Below are 16,589 nucleotides of genomic sequence, written 5' to 3'. Positions count from 1 at the left end.
AGAGAGATGTTGGGGGGGGACAGCGCTCTGTCCTCACTCTTGGCAAAACACAGAAATTACGTTCCCTTCTTGCAGACATAAGTTTAAGTCAGACAAGGGAGCTCAAGGATAAAAGATGGCCAAGAGTGCCTCCTACCTCTTTGCTTCCTCCACAGCTTGGTATTTGTGCCTGTGGGTACTTTGGATTTTTTAAAACTTTAAAATCAGAAGGAAAAAAATGAGTTTTAGGTAGAAGAAACGGTTTTCATAGGTAATGTTTTTGTCTTTATATGAATGCTATTGTAAAATAGAATTTTATATATATATATATATATATATGTTTGTTTGTTTTTTTAAATAGAGGAAGGGATCCAGGAAGGCATAATACCCAGAGCTATGAAAGTCATAATAAGTCACGACCCAGCCCTGGCCGAGGGGTCTAGAAAAACCCCAAGTAGAGGGTGTACTATTTCACATCATCGGCTCATGTTCCATTCTGTGAGTTGAGATAATTGTTCAGTAGGTTATAAAGACCTTTGCTTATATAACCCAGCACCACCCACTTAGTGGGCATCGTCCAGAAAACCTGGCACCCCATGACTTGTAGGATTGACCTTCAATAACAATACAGTCGGCCCTCCGTATCCATGGGTTCCATATCTGCGATTTCAACCAACTGTGGATCGGATTTGGTTCTGGAACCACTCCCCTGTGGATACCGAGGGACGACTGTATGCTTTTGGGTGGGAAGGAGTGAAATGAGACCATGCTCCATTCTGTGCTCATTTTTTCTGCTTTCTGCTGTACCAATAATACAGAGAGATGTATTATGTGAAATACATGTGCTTATGTGCTTATGTGCTTATGTGAAAACTATCCATTTTCATAAGGACATCACCTCCCCTTTAGTGTGCACTGGGGGGATTGCCTGTCACAAAGGATGAAAGGTTTACTTTATATTCTGTTACTAAAAAAAGAAAGAAAGAAAAAAGGCATTTTATTGGTTAAAAGCATAACCTTGCTCAGTTGATCCCTCTTCAGTTATTTCTTGGGGGAACGGATCTTAGAGATGATCACTGTACATTGTGACGGTCAGAGACAGTCTTAATTTTTTATTCTTTTCATTTTATATCCGCCACCTTGGATTGGATAAACTGCTCATTTATAATCCTTATATGTATAAGCTTTGCTTTTGCTAACAGAGAATATTTTCATACTTTGCCCCAAAGTTTTCAAAACCATTGCCCATTTCTTCTGGTAAATCACTTTTGGAAAACCTCGATGCAGATGTCCTGTTTTGATTTTAGAAATTCAATTTGGAAAAGGTTGGGCTGTTGGGATTACTTTAACGGCTTTTGCTCGAGGGAACAAGATAATTCTTTCTTCAGAGTCTTTCTCACAAGTTACTTTGATCAGAGCCAGTGTTTCCTGACTCTTCCGAATTTCAGGGTGACTTGCCTCTCAAGAGCAACATTAAGTTCATCATGCAGTTTGGGGCCCAGAAAAATTAATGGTGAGAAACTGACATGATGAGTTTCACCTTCCAAGATTCTCTCCACTGAGATTTCCAATTACCCCCTTGTGCCATCTGAAAGGTTAATTTTAAAACTAGTACCATATCTAATTGTGTTAGGCGCACATAACTTCTAAAGGACAAATCTGTATAAATGATTACCCTTGGAGGAAAGCTACGCATAAGCAGATTATCCTGGTTGTTTAAAGTACATCCCTTTCAGCTCTCCTGTGTTACAAAGGTCTTAAGGTTCTGCACTTCTTGTACGATATTATTTGCTCAAAGGATCTTATTGTGTATAGGCACATTTGTTCCAAATGGTGTTACTAGTGATTCATGATCTAGATGAAAACAGTTTAAAGATTTAATATTCTTTTCTCCCTCCTCGTCCTCCACACACCTTGCCCTTATCCCCATCTTTCTACTCACCTTTTCTCTAGGTCCATTCTCTCCGATCTCTCTTCACTGTGTCTTCCCTCTCCGATCTCTCTTCACTGTGTCTTCCCTCTGTGCTCTGTGTTTTTCCATCTTCACCTCCCATCTTTCCTTTCAGGAGTTCCAAAATTCACCTTCCTTCCATTGCCTACTCTTTAGGAGTACCAGGCTCAAGTGGAAGAAATGAGGTTAATGATGAATCAGTTGGAAGAGGACCTGGTTTCGGCCAGAAGACGGAGTGATCTCTATGAATCGGAGCTCAGAGAGTCTCGGCTGGCCGCCGAAGAGTTCAAGCGGAAAGCAACAGAATGTCAGCATAAATTGATGAAGGTAGCCAGCTCGCTGCCGGGGAGGGTGTTTTGGGGGTAGAATCATGGATGATCTTAGCAATAATAAAGGGAATCCTAGCTTCATGAGTGTATGTTTGGGAAATAATGGGGTGCCCTGCAAAGCCTCCTGGTCTTGGTTAGAGAAGATACTTAATTTTTTTTTATCATCATCCTCATTATTTTGGCCACAGAGACCAAGAAAGCCTGTAGTGTTGTCTTATAAGACTTTTAGGTTCTTGAGATTTTCCAATATGTTGTATCTTTTAAATTACAGGCTAAAGATCAAGGGAAGCCTGAAGTGGGAGAATATGCCAAACTGGAGAAGGTATTTTCCATTATTGGTATCATGATTTTGGGTAGACAGCCTCTTAAATGTTGCTCTCCGTGGCCTGTCACTGGTTAAGAATACACTTGCGCTGAATAGAGAACTGTCTTCTGGGTTTATTTTGGTGGTCAGTCTCTGGATGACCATGTTTAGCTTCAGCTATGTTTCTAAAAGGGATAGAAGACACCTCATTTTTTGTTGTCAGGCCCGCTCACAGTAACACACAAACCCAGACACTCAGTAAGACACATGGGAAAATTCTTACTGTTTTAGGGTACCGGCGACTTTGATTCTCTTTTTTTGCCATCTGTATGTGTGTTGCTGGTTCTAGAGAAATAGTCCACATGGAGGTTTGCACTGAGACATTCAAAGGTTTCTCTGATAGGCTACTGTTCTTCCTCTCCATCAGTAGGTATTGGAAAACAAAACAAAAAGACCCCAACAGAAACCTCAAGAAAATAGGACTGCAGTAAATGTAGCAAGACCTTAATGCCAATTTGCCTTTTTTGCTTTATTTCCTGCGATTTTAATCACAGATCAATGCTGAGCAGCAGCTCAAAATTCAGGAGCTCCAAGAGAAGCTGGAAAAGGTAAGCCTGAGGTGATGTTTTGGGGAACTTACCCCCCATTTCCAAATACTTCTTGCTTTGTCCTGGAGCACAAGAGATCAAAGAAAGAGAATTAGTCACCCAGCACTGAGGAAAATGAAGGGGGAGTGAGCTATTACCTGAAAATACAAGAGTTCTGAATATACTTTCTCCTTTTGAGACATGTCAAGCAGTGTTTGTTTAAAAAACAAACAAAAAAACCAAGCTCTGTGAGATTCTCAAGTCAAAGCTCTAATCGTACTACAGCAGAACCCAAGAGGCTGTTTCGTCTCCCTTCAGGGGACCAGGTCCCCATCTTGCACTGGAGAAGCCTATGTTGTTCACGACCCAGACAGCTTTCAATCAGAGACTGTCGGCAGTCTTCCTGTGCATTGGGAGCCTGGAGGGACCAGTAGTCCTCAGGTGGTTGGGGATTGGGTGTGGGTTTGGTTTACGGCATTGGGCACAGTGTGTGCAAATGGCCCTTCCTTTAGGTGAACACGGGAAACACTAAAGAAAGGACCAGGTTGAATGTGGCCTTTCATGTCAAGAACGTTTGTGAATGTGTTTAAAAGAGTTCCTTCTTTTTGTGTTATTAAAAACATATAACATTAAATTGTGTTATTAAAAACATATAACATTACATTTACTGTCTTAATTGTTTTGAGTGTCCAGTTCCTTAGTGTCAGATATATTCACATTGTGAGATAGATCTTGAGAACTTTGTCATCTCACAGAACTTAAACTCTCTACCTGCTAAATGCTAATCTCCCTACCCCCACCCTTGGTAACCACCTTTCTCCTTCCTTCCTTCCTTCCTTCCCTCCTTCCTCTCTCTCTCTCTCTCTCTCTCCCTTCCCCTCCCTTCCTTCCTTTTCATTCTATTTACTTTATTGAACTGTAGTTGACTTACAGTGTCGTGTTACTTTCTGCTGTACAGCAAAGTGACTCAGTTATACATATATATACATTCTTTTCCATATTCTTTATACATATATATGCATTCTTTTCCATATTCTTTTCCATTACGTTTTATCACAGGATATTGAATATAGTTCCCTGTGCTATACAGTAGGGCCTTGTTTATCCATCCTATATATCATAGTTTGCATCTGCTCATCTACGTTGCTTGTGTGATTTTGACTGCTTTAGGTACTTCCTGTGGATAGAATCATACAGTGTTTGCCCTTTTGTGACTGGCTCATTTTGCTCAGCACAGTGTCTTTGAGGTTCATCCGTGTTACAGCATGTGACAGGATCTCCTTTTCAGAGGCTGCATAGTATTCCTTGGCCTGGATATTCCACATTTTCTGCATCCGTTCATCTGTCCCCTTCCTACTTATTCTTGAGCTCACTACTGAAAGCCTCTACTGCCCTCTTTCAGCTAGAAGTTTGTGTGAGGATTCATATCTCCTAGAACTCTGCTTTCCAGTAGAAGTGGGAAGCAACCCACACATGTCAGCCTCAGAAGTAATTTTAAGTTTTCTAGTAGCCACATTAAAAAAGGGTAAAAAGGTAAAATCCTCTGAATGATATAGTTTTCTTAATCCATTATATACAAAACATTGCAGCATGTAGTGATATTAAAACATGTACACTGCTTCAGTTTTTAAATGAATTAAACTTCAGTAAAATTTAAAATTAATTTCCCAGTCACAGCAACCATGTTTCAAGTGCTCACTGGGCACACGTGGGGAGCAGCTCCCACGTTGGACAGTGCTGGTCTCGAAGTTGGAGTTCCTTTGCCGTTTTCACTTTTTAAAACTATAATCTCAAGCAAATGAGTGTGAGGTTGTTGGTTTCTTACACTCAGATCTTTACTGTGATGCTGGAAGAGCTGCAGTATAGTTAAGACCCAAATAAAAATTAACTTCAAAAGGGTTCGCTGTTTTTTCTTTAAACATGAGTTTGCAAGTCACCACGAACAGTGTGGTGGTTATGCCCTTTGATAGGTATTTATTTGAGAAAAATAGTTTATAGTTTTTATCTTGTTTTCTTGTAAAAGTAGTACAAATTCCCCTAGGAAAATCAGCAAATGAGATGATTAAATAGGGAGACAATTAACAATCCGGGGTAAATACATTAATACCTGGGCAGATGAACCCGAGACCTTTTTGTTTGCATTTATTATGTTATATTTAATCTAAGATGCTAATGATTGTCCGATACCCCATTATCTTCTGTACCCCAAGAAAGAAAAAAACACCATCTCAATTTTAATTGTAGATGCATTCCAAATTCAGTGATGTTAAAAAACATATATAAGTGCACCTTAGGACAGACGAAACACAGAATAAAATGAAACGTTTATATGTTTTGAAAAATGGATAAAAATATCCATTCAGTGTGACCCAATTTTTTTTCCTGTTTAGGAGATGGTCCCCATCTTTTTCCTTGGATAAACTGGGCCATCTCTCCCCCGTTCCTTCTCCTTTCAGGCCGTGAAAGCCAGCACGGAGGCCACCGAGCTGCTGCAGAACATCCGCCAGGCGAAGGAGCGGGCCGAGCGCGAGCTGGAGAAGCTGCACAGCCGCGAGGACTCTTCCGAAGGCATCAGGAAGAAGCTGGTGGAAGCCGAGGTGAGCAGGGAACCTCCAGCTCCCGGGTCCCAAGGTGCCTGGCCTCCGGCTGTGCAGGGGAAGAAACCTCAGGACCACCCTCTCTCTGCTCCTGTTCGTCCAAACCGCTTTCCCTTCCGCCAATCCCTTTGAAACCCGAGAGGCTCGGGACCATTTTCCCCAAAGGGGAGAAGGATTTGTCACAGCAGCTCTGAGTAGAAAGATGTTTTGATAAAACTTTTCCTTCCTATTTGTTTTCCTCTGACCCGTTCGCCCGTGTGGGAGGATTCACGTTTATCTAGATGAAGTGTGATGCCATCCCTGAGGTTTCCTTTTTCTTCCCTCTGCACCCTTGCTTTTCCTCACCTTCTCCCCCACGGTGTTAATAATATATTAATTTTCGAGGCTTCAGCTGTGACCTGTGTGTGTTGATAACTCCCAGATCTATATTTTTGGGCCTCTTCTCCCTGTCCAATTCTTTGTTGTTGTTGTTGTTGAAACCAATTATATAATTATACAGGAAACACACGAGTGTCTTCTCATTGTGAAAAACATAGAACTGAAGAATATAGAATAAAAAGGGACGTTTCCCCTTTGCTGCCCTCCGCCTCCCCTGACGCCTGGGTGATGGGTCCATGGAACGGATGTGTCATAGTCGATTTAACCACCCCCCTGTCCTGGCCTGCTTCTCCCTGTCACGGTGCTGGCGTTGAACCTACTTGCCTACGTCTCTTTGGGGCCAGCCTCACCCACGATCCAGGAAGTATTTCCCACTGCTCCCCTGACATCTTGACTGGGTGTCTGAACAGTGCCTCCGATCTAGAATGAACTCAGTATCTTCCCTGACAAGCTGGGTTGCCTTCTCAGTCTTCCTCGCACCGGTCAGGGCCCCCATTCATCCATCTGGTCACCTGAGGCTTGACACCTTGACATCATCTGCTGCTTCTCCCTGGGCCCTGCCATTCCGAGAGTCCCTCAGCCCTGTAAATACACCCACACTGTCTCCGCCGTCCACCCTCTGCTGGCCATTTCTGCAGGCCTCCCCACAGTGTAGGCCCTCTTCCTCTTAGCTGGGTGAATGTAGTAATCTCTCGGCTTTCTGCTTCCAGGCTCACCTTCCTCCCATCTAGCTCAAACGGGGTCAGACTCGTGGACCTCAAACTCCAGGCTCATCAGCACCCCTTGCCCCATCCCAAACCTTTCAGGGCTTCCCTACATCTTAGGTGCATGAGACTCTCAGCCATTTGACCCACACATGCTCCCCTTTCCCGTTTTCTCCTGCTCCTCCGCTATTACACCTTATGCAGTAGCCCCTCTACGCTCCACCTGGGGCCTACGCCGGCTCTTGGCCACCTCTGCACTGCTGCTGCTGCGCCTTTTCTGAAAGGCCTTCCCCCCTCCCCTCCGGCCCTCTCCCCTCCAGCCTCCCGCATCCCGGCCCGCTCCACGGCGTACACATCCCCTCACCTGCTCAGTTCAGAGCCCTCCCTCCTGCCTGCACCCTCCCGCAGCCCTCTCTGTACCTGTTTGCTTCACGGCCCTGGCCCTCTGAACCCATATCGTGTTTATTTGTGTTTATCTTACCTCTTCCAAGGGCAGGCATTCTGTCAGCTTCCTCTCGGTATTTTCCACGATGCCTAGTGTGGTACTTTGCAGATAGTAGGTGCTTGGTAAATATTTGAATGAATGAATGCACTCTTGTAACCTGCACAAGCGAGTACTCCTCAGATCACAGAACTGTGTTTTCCTCACCGTGGCTTCGGGTGCCTGAGACTTCTCTTCCCGCCTCGAGCGTACGCTTCCCGAGGGCCCCCTCCCTCGGCGCAGGCGTCGTGCCCGTAGCGGTTACCCCATTAAAACTCTCTGATTGATTCACGATCTACAGGAACGCCGCCACTCTCTGGAGAACAAGGTAAAGAGGCTAGAGACCATGGAGCGTAGAGAAAACAGACTGAAGGATGACATCCAGACAAAGTCCCAACAGATCCAGCAGATGGCTGATAAAATTCTGGTGAGCAGGAACCAAAGTTGACAAGTTCAAAGATAACAGGTTAGAGGTTGTAGAGGGAAGGGGGTCAAAAGAAGAACCAACCACCATCACAGGGGAGGTTATCACCAAACAGTTGAATTAAGAGGAAGTGGTTTTAGTGGACGCCACGTCAGAGACTAGCACGAATAACCACAGGCTGGACATTTCAGCACGGGTAACAGCTCCATCAGTATGATTTTTTTTGCTCTGTTTGCTACTGCCTGACTTTTAAAAACGCGAACGTGCACACGCTGTCATTTCCGATACATTTTTACAGGAGCATTTACGTACTTCTATCAGCAGAGTTTTGTATGGCCATTAAAGTTGCAAATGCCCATTTGAAAAAGGTGTAGGGATTCAGGGCTTTAAGACCGACACCCAGATTCTTGCTTTTGCAGAGGAAACAAATTAGTCACGCAGATTTTTTCAGAGTAGTATTTGTCATGGATCCGTGTCCACCCACTCGCTTTCCCTGCTCCAGTTGGTGGTTATTATTATTATTATTTTCACTTTCCTTAGAGATAGCAGATCGTTTTTTAGGTTTGTAATCACGATGATTCTGTTTTCGGCTCTGACGACCAAATTAACTTGGTCAAGGAAGGCTTGGGTGGTGCTTGCCGACGTGTCAAAGTCTTGCCCTTGCCAGGGTGAAAGGCAGGTGAACCTTTAAAAGACTCTCCTTGGATTTCAGTCCCCAAACCAAGAATTTGATGCCACTTTGGGGAGCCTGTTTGTAGCCCTTGCCTCCCTGCCCTCAGGACTGACTCTGGAGTAGTCGGGCGTTCCTCTGCACCAGAAAAGAGACAAGGTGGTGAGCGGGGTGCTTCCCACCTCCCTCTCTCTGTCTCTCCCTCTGCATCACTTCTGGGAAACGAGTCACCAGCAACTATATGAACTCAAGAATGACCGACTTATAGGCCTATATACTTAATACCGAAAAAAAAAAAAAAAAAAAGAAAACCCAACCCTTCAAAACGTTACATTTCTGTTTGTCTATATTCGTGAGCGTGTGGGCACTCTTGAACACACAGGTGAAAAGAGAAACCAGTTAAATTGTTTTGCTCTGACACACAGTCTTTATAGATAACGTCTACACACAAAGGCAAATGTGATTGTCAGTCTACCCTTTCTGTTCTCTCGTTCCATCATCCAAGTATCTCTTGGCGATTGTCAAATGTGTGAATTTTACCGTGAGTCAAATGAATTCCCACGGAGATTCCACCACCGCTACCCCCTTGCTTGGTGCAAACGACGTGGTTAAGTCTTGTGGTTGCAAAGTGTTTCTCTGTTTAATGGTGATGTGTTCATTCATTCATTCAACAAATATTTAATGAGCTTCTACTATGTGCCAGGCACTGTTCTAGGAGCTGGGAATAGAGCAACGAACAGTACTGTTTGCATAACAGGACTGAAGAATCTGATCCAACACGTGTAGAGAAGATAATGTTTTAAAAAATGACAACAACAACAAAAAATGCCAAACTGTCAAGAAGTCAGGTTTTAGAATGTCCGCTTTTCCAAGGTTCGCTTGCCAGTTAAAATGTGGGAGTGTAGAGTTCTGCATTCCTGGATTATATGTTGTAAACTCCCATGCATATGTAGACCGGAAATTTGATCTTAAGGTTGTCAGTCTCAGGTATCTGAGTTTTCGACCTGTTTTCAGATTGATTTCCATTCCTGTGCTGTCTTAGGAGGTCTGAAACTATGACAAGACGATTATCAAGTGATTTCTAAAATAAAGAAAAAGTAGGCAGATCTCTTTTTCCAAGTGTATCTTGCCACCTGTCCGAGTACCTTTGTGGTTGTGACTTCATTTATCGGAGGGTGCCTTTTGCTCAAGAACCTGATGCTTAGGTTGTGAAGTATCTGGGATATGGGCAAAGAGGGGTCCTTAATACTGTTACATAATGATGATGCTTGGAAACACATCCCAAATATCATTTGCATTGAAATATTTGCTATTCTGATAAGAACTTTCAAAACAGCTAATTGGGGTTCTCATTATAGCAGAGTCTTTTGCTTTAATAAAAGACCTCATTGCCAGGGATCCTTTAATATACATAAAGCCCTTAAAGTATGTTTTTATTACTTAAAATCCTGTTTACATTCAACTTTTCAAGATAACATCTGTTAGCTTGCAGTAGATCTTGTGCACCTGGTCTTAACATTGAATACTTTACTGGCCCCCAAAGCAAAGTCAACTGCTTGCAAACTTTAGAATTTCAAAAGCTTAATCAGTAACATTTCATGTGTGTGTGAATCTAAAATTATTTTTTTCTCCATTTTATGGGCATATCCTGTATAATTTCCTCGTTCTTCAAAATTCTTATAATTATTTCCATTTCAAAGGAAAATTTCAAGATAGTGTGAAGAGACAAAAACTTGGAGTAATGACTTTTGTTATTAGTAATTAACTAATGGGTCCAGATTCATAAGAATTAATGTGAACGCAGATAGCTTCATTTAGAGAATGTTTCGGTGAGTTGAATGCTGCCTTTTATACGATCAGTTTATAATACGTTGGCAAATGAATTGGTATAATTTCCAAATGAATTACAATTTTGTTTGAAAGCAGAAATCTTAATAAGAGAATGAAGAGGACATTACATTTGAGCTATTTATATTACTCCACGTTCTCTTCCTATCTTCAATGTATGTGTACACGTTTATGTCATTTTTAGTGAATTTTATGTTCTGCCTTGTTCCCATTAGCATTATATCATGTAAACTTCATATAAACATGATATCATATGAACACCTCCACATATTCACATGCTCCATATTACCAGTCAGTTAAAATAATCATTCAAAACTCAAAGTGTTTGAATTGTTACATTAGTTTTCCTTCTTAGCTAGGGTTCCTGAGCAATCATTTTGTTAATGAGGAAAATACAAAAAATTTTTTTATCCTCATAATAAATTAACTTAAAACTTAAATTGATATTACTTTCCTCATTTAAGGCCGTCAAGACAGTGGTCAGGGGCTTTGTGCTGTACTGAATTTTTCAAATTGTGTTGCCTCGTCACTCTCATTTCTCTAGGCAGAGATGAAGAGCTGCCTTTGTTTGACCTGTCGCACTGACAGATTTCTGATCCCAGCCCACCAGCCATGTGTTTATGTGTGTGAATACTCGGAGCTGGAAAACCCAGGGCCAAGGCTTGGTGGTGGTTTCCTTTCCCAAGAGCCTTAAGGGCTAGTCATGAAGAAACAGATGCCTGTTGCCTTTGGTGCCTGTGCCAAAGTGGTGTCTCCTGTGAACGTCTAACATGCATTGGCTCTGTCCTTCCCTTGCACACCTGACCATCTGTTCTTTTGTGTCCAGGAACTGGAGGAGAAGCACCGAGAAGCCCAGGTCTCAGCCCAGCACCTGGAGGTGCACCTGAAACAGAAAGAACAGCACTACGAGGAAAAAATTAAAGTAAAGACACTTTACAGTCTTCCCTGCCCTTCCTCCTATAGCACCATGTAGCTCCTTTCTCTTCCCAGGCACTTCGAGCCACTTCTTGCTAGAACAAAGGACTCTCCGTGGTAAATGCTGTCCTTGGGCCATGGTGGGAGGTCTTGGGGTGTTATCCTTGGGGCGGATTGGATATCCGAAGTTCAAAAATAGTTTATTATTTAAGAAAATTTGATCGTCATGTGTCTCAATTCCATCTTTAAAAATGTTTTTTGATCCACTGTCACTGAGTCCATGATAATTTAGATTTAGAGAGATTCACCATCTCCTTGCTTTTAATTTCCTTCTTGCCTCTTAAACCTGGAATTCTTTTCCTTTTTTATAAAGTGTATCCTTGAGGACTTTCTTTAGTGAAGGTCTGCTGGTGCCAGGCTCTCTGTTTTGTGTGTCTGAAAATGTCTCTATTTCATCCTTGTTCTTGAAAGATGCTTTGACTGGGGATAGAATTCTAGGTTGGCAGTTATTTCTTATACTTTTTGAAGATATCATTCCATTGACGTTTGGCTTTTATTATTGCAGTTGACGGTCAGCTGTCAGTCTAACTGTTGCTTTCTTTGAAAGCAGTCTTTCTTTTTTCTTTTACAACTTTGTTTTATCTTTAATTTTCTGAAGTTTTACTGTGATGTGTCTAGATGTGGAGTTATTTTTATTTATCCTCCTTGAGGTATACTGGACTTTGGAGTATATGTATATATTTTAAAAAATCAATTCTGTAAAGTTATTGGTTGTTATATCTCAAGTATTGTCTCTTCCCCTTCTCTCTTTCCTTCCCTTATGAGAATTTGATTAGACATGTGTTAGATTACCACTAATCTATCCTTTTTTTTTTTTTTTTTTGTATTTTCCATTTCCTTGTCTTTTGGTGCTACATTCTGGTTAAGCTCTGACTGATTTTCCAGTGTACTAACCCTTACCTGTCTAATTTGCTGTTAAACCCATCCACTGAGGTATTTTTTAATTAATTAATTAATTAATTTTTGGCTGTGTTGGGTCTTTGTTGCTGCGCATGGGCTTCTCTCGAGTTGTGGCGAGCGGGCTTCTCATTGCAGTGGCTTCTCTTGTTGTGGAGCACAGGCTCTAGGCACACGGGCTTCAGTAGTTGTGGCACATGGCTCAGTAGTTGTGGCTCGCAGGCTCTAGAGTGCAGGCTCAGTAGTTGTGGCGCACGGGCTTAGTTGCTCCGCGACATGTGGGATCTTGCCAGACCAGGGCTCAAACCCGTGTCTCTTGCATTGGCAGGTGGATTCTTAACCACTGTGCCACCAGGGAAGTCCCCATCCATTGAGTTTTAAATTTCAGTTATTGTATTTATTTGTTTCTTGACATTCTGTTTGGTTCTTCCCCAAGTTTACTAGATTATTTAAGTCAATAACTTTCTATTTCCTGCATTGATTTGAAGCTTATCTTCTGCTTCTTTAAATGCATTAGCATAGTTGTTTTATGATCTGTATCTGATGATTCCAGTATCTGAAGGTCTGTTTCTGCTCTGTTGTTTCTCTTGGCTCTTTTCCATGGTGTCTCTCTTTTTTGTGTGCCTGGTCAGCTGCTCATTTTCCTTGGAAAATTAATAATGAAAATTCTTTGAGGCCTTGAATGAAAATGTGTGCCCACCTTGTGGGTGGCCCTGGGCTTTGACTTCTTTGTCTTCTTACCCTTTGAGGCAATTAAGAATGAAGCTCAAGTTTATCTGGTTCAGCAAATGCCTCAAGTTCAAAATAGCTGGGTTTCTGCTTTCACTTAGATTTTAGTCTGTAATTTCTTACTCTCTTGCCAACTTTTAGGTGCTTTTGGGAAAATGTTTTCCATATTCTATCTAGCATTTTAAATCATTTTTCATAGAAGAACTGGCCTAAATAGTCCAGCCTATCATATAAAATAATAAATTCAATTATTATTTTACTTACTGAAATTATTATTTCAATTCAATTATTATTAATAAGTTCAGTGATCAGAAATGACTGCCAGCCTATCTATTTCCTTTTGAAATCACATCACATTTTCATCATGATTTTGGACTGAGCCTTTAACTAATTCTTACGTTCTTGAGAATCAGACATTGTTCATTACCATCTCAAATATTGTCTCTTTCCCTTCCAAGTCAGACAGTGAAGGAGGCTTTTAATTTTTGTGATGATCATGTTATTGATTTGGTTGGTATTCTCAAAGAGTTGGCTGTTCCTTTTCTGGAGAACCACACATGTACATGCTCACACAGCATCTTCACCATCACTACCCTGACACTTTCCTTCTTTTACCCCTCGTGTTACTTTTGGTTATTTTTCATTGAAAGAAATACCAGGAAAATAACCCAGAAGGGACGACACCGTGTTTTAGTGTGACCCTCTACTTTAGTGCATTTACCTACCAGTCCTTTTGGTTTGAGTTCTTACTGGTGTCCAGACTTTTATCCTTGAAATAAACTGACTTTCAGAAAATTATGAGAATGTATACAGTAGTCCACTGGTATCTTTCCATGATGAAAATAACCTTTGCAAATCCATTCTGTAATTTGGGTCAGTATATTGACTTTTCTGTCAAAAAGCCATGTTCTGTCGATATCTTCAATTGATATAAATGTCTACAGTGGAATCTCTCATTTCAAACAAATTCCTTGCTTCCCTCCCATGCATCTTCTTGTTCATCCTCCTGTCAGTTTAACCCAATCAAAGCCAGGAGGTGTACATCCTTGAGAAAGGCTCGTTCCTTGTGGCTCACACTTACCTATGTTGGTATCCACCGCTGCCAAAGTGGAGGTCTTAGTTTGAGCAGAGTCATCCTGAAAATGTGCTTCATTGCTTTAGCACCGCATGAAAAAAGAGCATTCCTGGTCTAGACATTATGTGGTCTCTGCTACCTTCTAGATGGCAAGAACTTGGCTTTATAGATCCTAGAGAATGTTAGGGAAAGATCTGTTTTCTTCTGTCTTCCCTCCTGGCATCTTTATGAAACCATTTCTTTTTAGTCTGCTCTGCTTTGTGTTCCTGTTCCATCCCCTGTGAGGCCATTTTGGTAATAATTGTGATCATACCCCAGATTCTGTCCTTTTCTTGTTCATAATTTTAGAATCGTGCCCTGACATCCAAGAGAGCGGGCCACTTATCCTCTTGAGGTTCGTCCCTTCTCCCATGACCCCGTCCTCCACCTCTTATTCTTCTCTGCCAACTCTCACTCTATTTTTTTCATCAGTCAGTTCTAGTTTAAAGCCCTCTTTGAAATCTGTTCTTTCCTTTCTTTATCATGTGGACCCCCTCCCTGTTCATTGGCTCTTTTCAGCGACTGTGTCCCCATGAGCTACGAAGGGCCCATCACAATAGATAATGCGGGAAAGGCAGATTTCAGTTCCCATCTGTGACCCCAATTCTTTGGGCTTTCTTCCCAGTATCAGATGCAGTCGCCATCATTCAGAGAAGCACAGTGATGAGAAACACAGGGTCGTGGTCAAAGGCTCGGCAAGTTATGATGTCGCCTTCCTTTTCTCCTCTCTTTTTCACCAGTTGTTCTGGCAGCTGGTGGGGCTGTGTGTGTCCCTCGCAGAACATTAGATCAGCTGGTGGATGGTGACACCATTACTGTTTTATTTTTTCCTCTTGGGAACAGTAGGTGCTTACAGTGGCATTCTCAGCACTGAGAACACATGATTTCTCTTCCCCTGGGAAAGATTTCTCTTTCCAATGACTTTTTATTTTCACCCCCAGCTGGATCAGAGGAAAGAACGGAGGAAAGAGGCCTTTTTTTTTTTTCCCACCCTTTCCTTTATGCTGTCTCTTCAGTCTATTGACTCCCCACCTACTTTATCAGTGGGCAGAATCCACTCGTCCCTGGCTGTTTCTGAACGTCAGCCTTGGTCACACAGACTTCCTCGGTCTTCGGCTTTCCATCTCTCCACACACAGCCTGGAGATAACGAGATTAATTTTGTACAAATTAAGAGCAAGCAGTGTTCTGAAAACTACTGGCGCATTGACTACGATAACATTGCCCCTAGGTAATAGCTGCAAATCGTTAAGATCTCTAGAGAGATCTTTTTTTTTCCTCTCATTCTGGAGTCCACCTCCCCTTTGGCTATACTTCTCAGGTCATTTTGGCTGCTGATTTAAAAATAAGTTCTTAGTTCACGTCCTCCGGTTACTTGCCATTTGATGGTCATACTTGACTTCTTAACCTCCTCCTGGCTGATAGACAGACCCCCACTCCCTCGCTGTGCCCCGGAGTTGGGGCAGCGTGGCTTCTCCACTGCTTTTCACCTCCTTTCCTGTGTTTCTCCAGTGCCTCTGGTTAGTCTGCTCTGCTCAGGACACTTAACTTCTCCTTTTGTTTTTCCTCAGGTGTTGGACAATCAGATAAAGAAAGACCTAGCCGACAAGGAAACTTTGGAGAACCTGATGCAGAGACACGAAGAGGAGGCCCACGAGAAAGGCAAGATTCTCAGCGAACAGAAGGCGGTAGGTAGACAGAATCTCAAAGCCGGTCTCCAAGGGAGGGCGTGTGAACCATGCCAGGAGGCCCCCGCTGGAGAAGAGTCCATTTGGTCTGTTTTGTCCCGTGGAGTCTGCTGCTAACAGAAAGCTCTCCCTGCAACCCCTTCTCATAAAAGCAGTGGCAGTGGTGGCTCGGGGTGGCCAGTTTTGCCCTTCACGCCCTTCTTTAAGAACTCACGCTGACCTGCGTCAACTAGAACCCTGTCTTTCAACACACCAACCCACCGCCACCTCCCCGACGAAGTGCCCGGTGGCCTGTGGCCGCCCTTAGGCATCTCGTTTCCTTTCTAATCTGTGTAGGCAGATGTTTCAGAAACTTGCAGCTTAAAAGTTTCCCCTGTTGTGCTTGTTAATCTACTTATTATCTCAGACCCTACCGAGACTTTTCACAACAGGATATCTAAAGGAGGGTCCTGGGAAGTGATGTTTTTGACCAGCACGCCGCCCCCCGCCCCTTTCCTGCCCTGGCCAATTATTATGTTTCATTAAGTTGGGGAAGCTTTGATACAGAGAATCTAGGACAGTAGGGGCTGGGTGAGAAGGAATCACCCAGAGAACGACAAACTCGTGGGTGATGAGAAATAGGAACTTGCAGATGTAAGTTTAGAGGCTCTGGCAGGCTCAGGGCGCGTGTGGACGACATGGGGATTTAACAAGGCCTGTCAACTCACGGAATGCCAGGTTCCTCAAGAGGTCCCCTCGTGTGTGCTTACTGCAGGCCCCTTAGCTAGTGAGGGGATTTGTAGTCTCCGTTTGATAAAACAAATGAGTGCCATCATTGGAGCAGTGAGATCTGCGCTCCTCAGGGTACAGGCTAGTTGAGCCTCTGGTCTAATGGCCTGCCTTTCACATGACACTTTTCCCCACTCACGTGGCCCGCTTCCCTCTCATTCTGGTGT

At 42.8% G+C, this 16,589-nt stretch overlaps 1 protein-coding gene across 1 annotated transcript in view; it reads left to right on the top strand.

Annotated features, from left to right (window-relative positions):
• The window catches only part of CIT (citron rho-interacting serine/threonine kinase), a 167,101-nt gene that overhangs the window by 92,383 nt on the left and 58,129 nt on the right, over positions 1 to 16,589 (top strand). Inside the window, 7 exon segments of the mRNA XM_057526212.1 lie at positions 2,087 to 2,257; positions 2,531 to 2,581; positions 3,118 to 3,171; positions 5,607 to 5,747; positions 7,612 to 7,737; positions 11,079 to 11,174; positions 15,538 to 15,654. Coding sequence (XP_057382195.1) covers positions 2,087 to 2,257; positions 2,531 to 2,581; positions 3,118 to 3,171; positions 5,607 to 5,747; positions 7,612 to 7,737; positions 11,079 to 11,174; positions 15,538 to 15,654 — 756 coding nt within the window.

Source organism: Balaenoptera acutorostrata, chromosome 13 (assembly GCF_949987535.1).
Source record: "Balaenoptera acutorostrata chromosome 13, mBalAcu1.1, whole genome shotgun sequence".
NCBI classification, from domain to species: domain Eukaryota; kingdom Metazoa; phylum Chordata; class Mammalia; order Artiodactyla; family Balaenopteridae; genus Balaenoptera; species Balaenoptera acutorostrata.
This window is presented reverse-complemented; position numbering and strand designations above follow the sequence as displayed.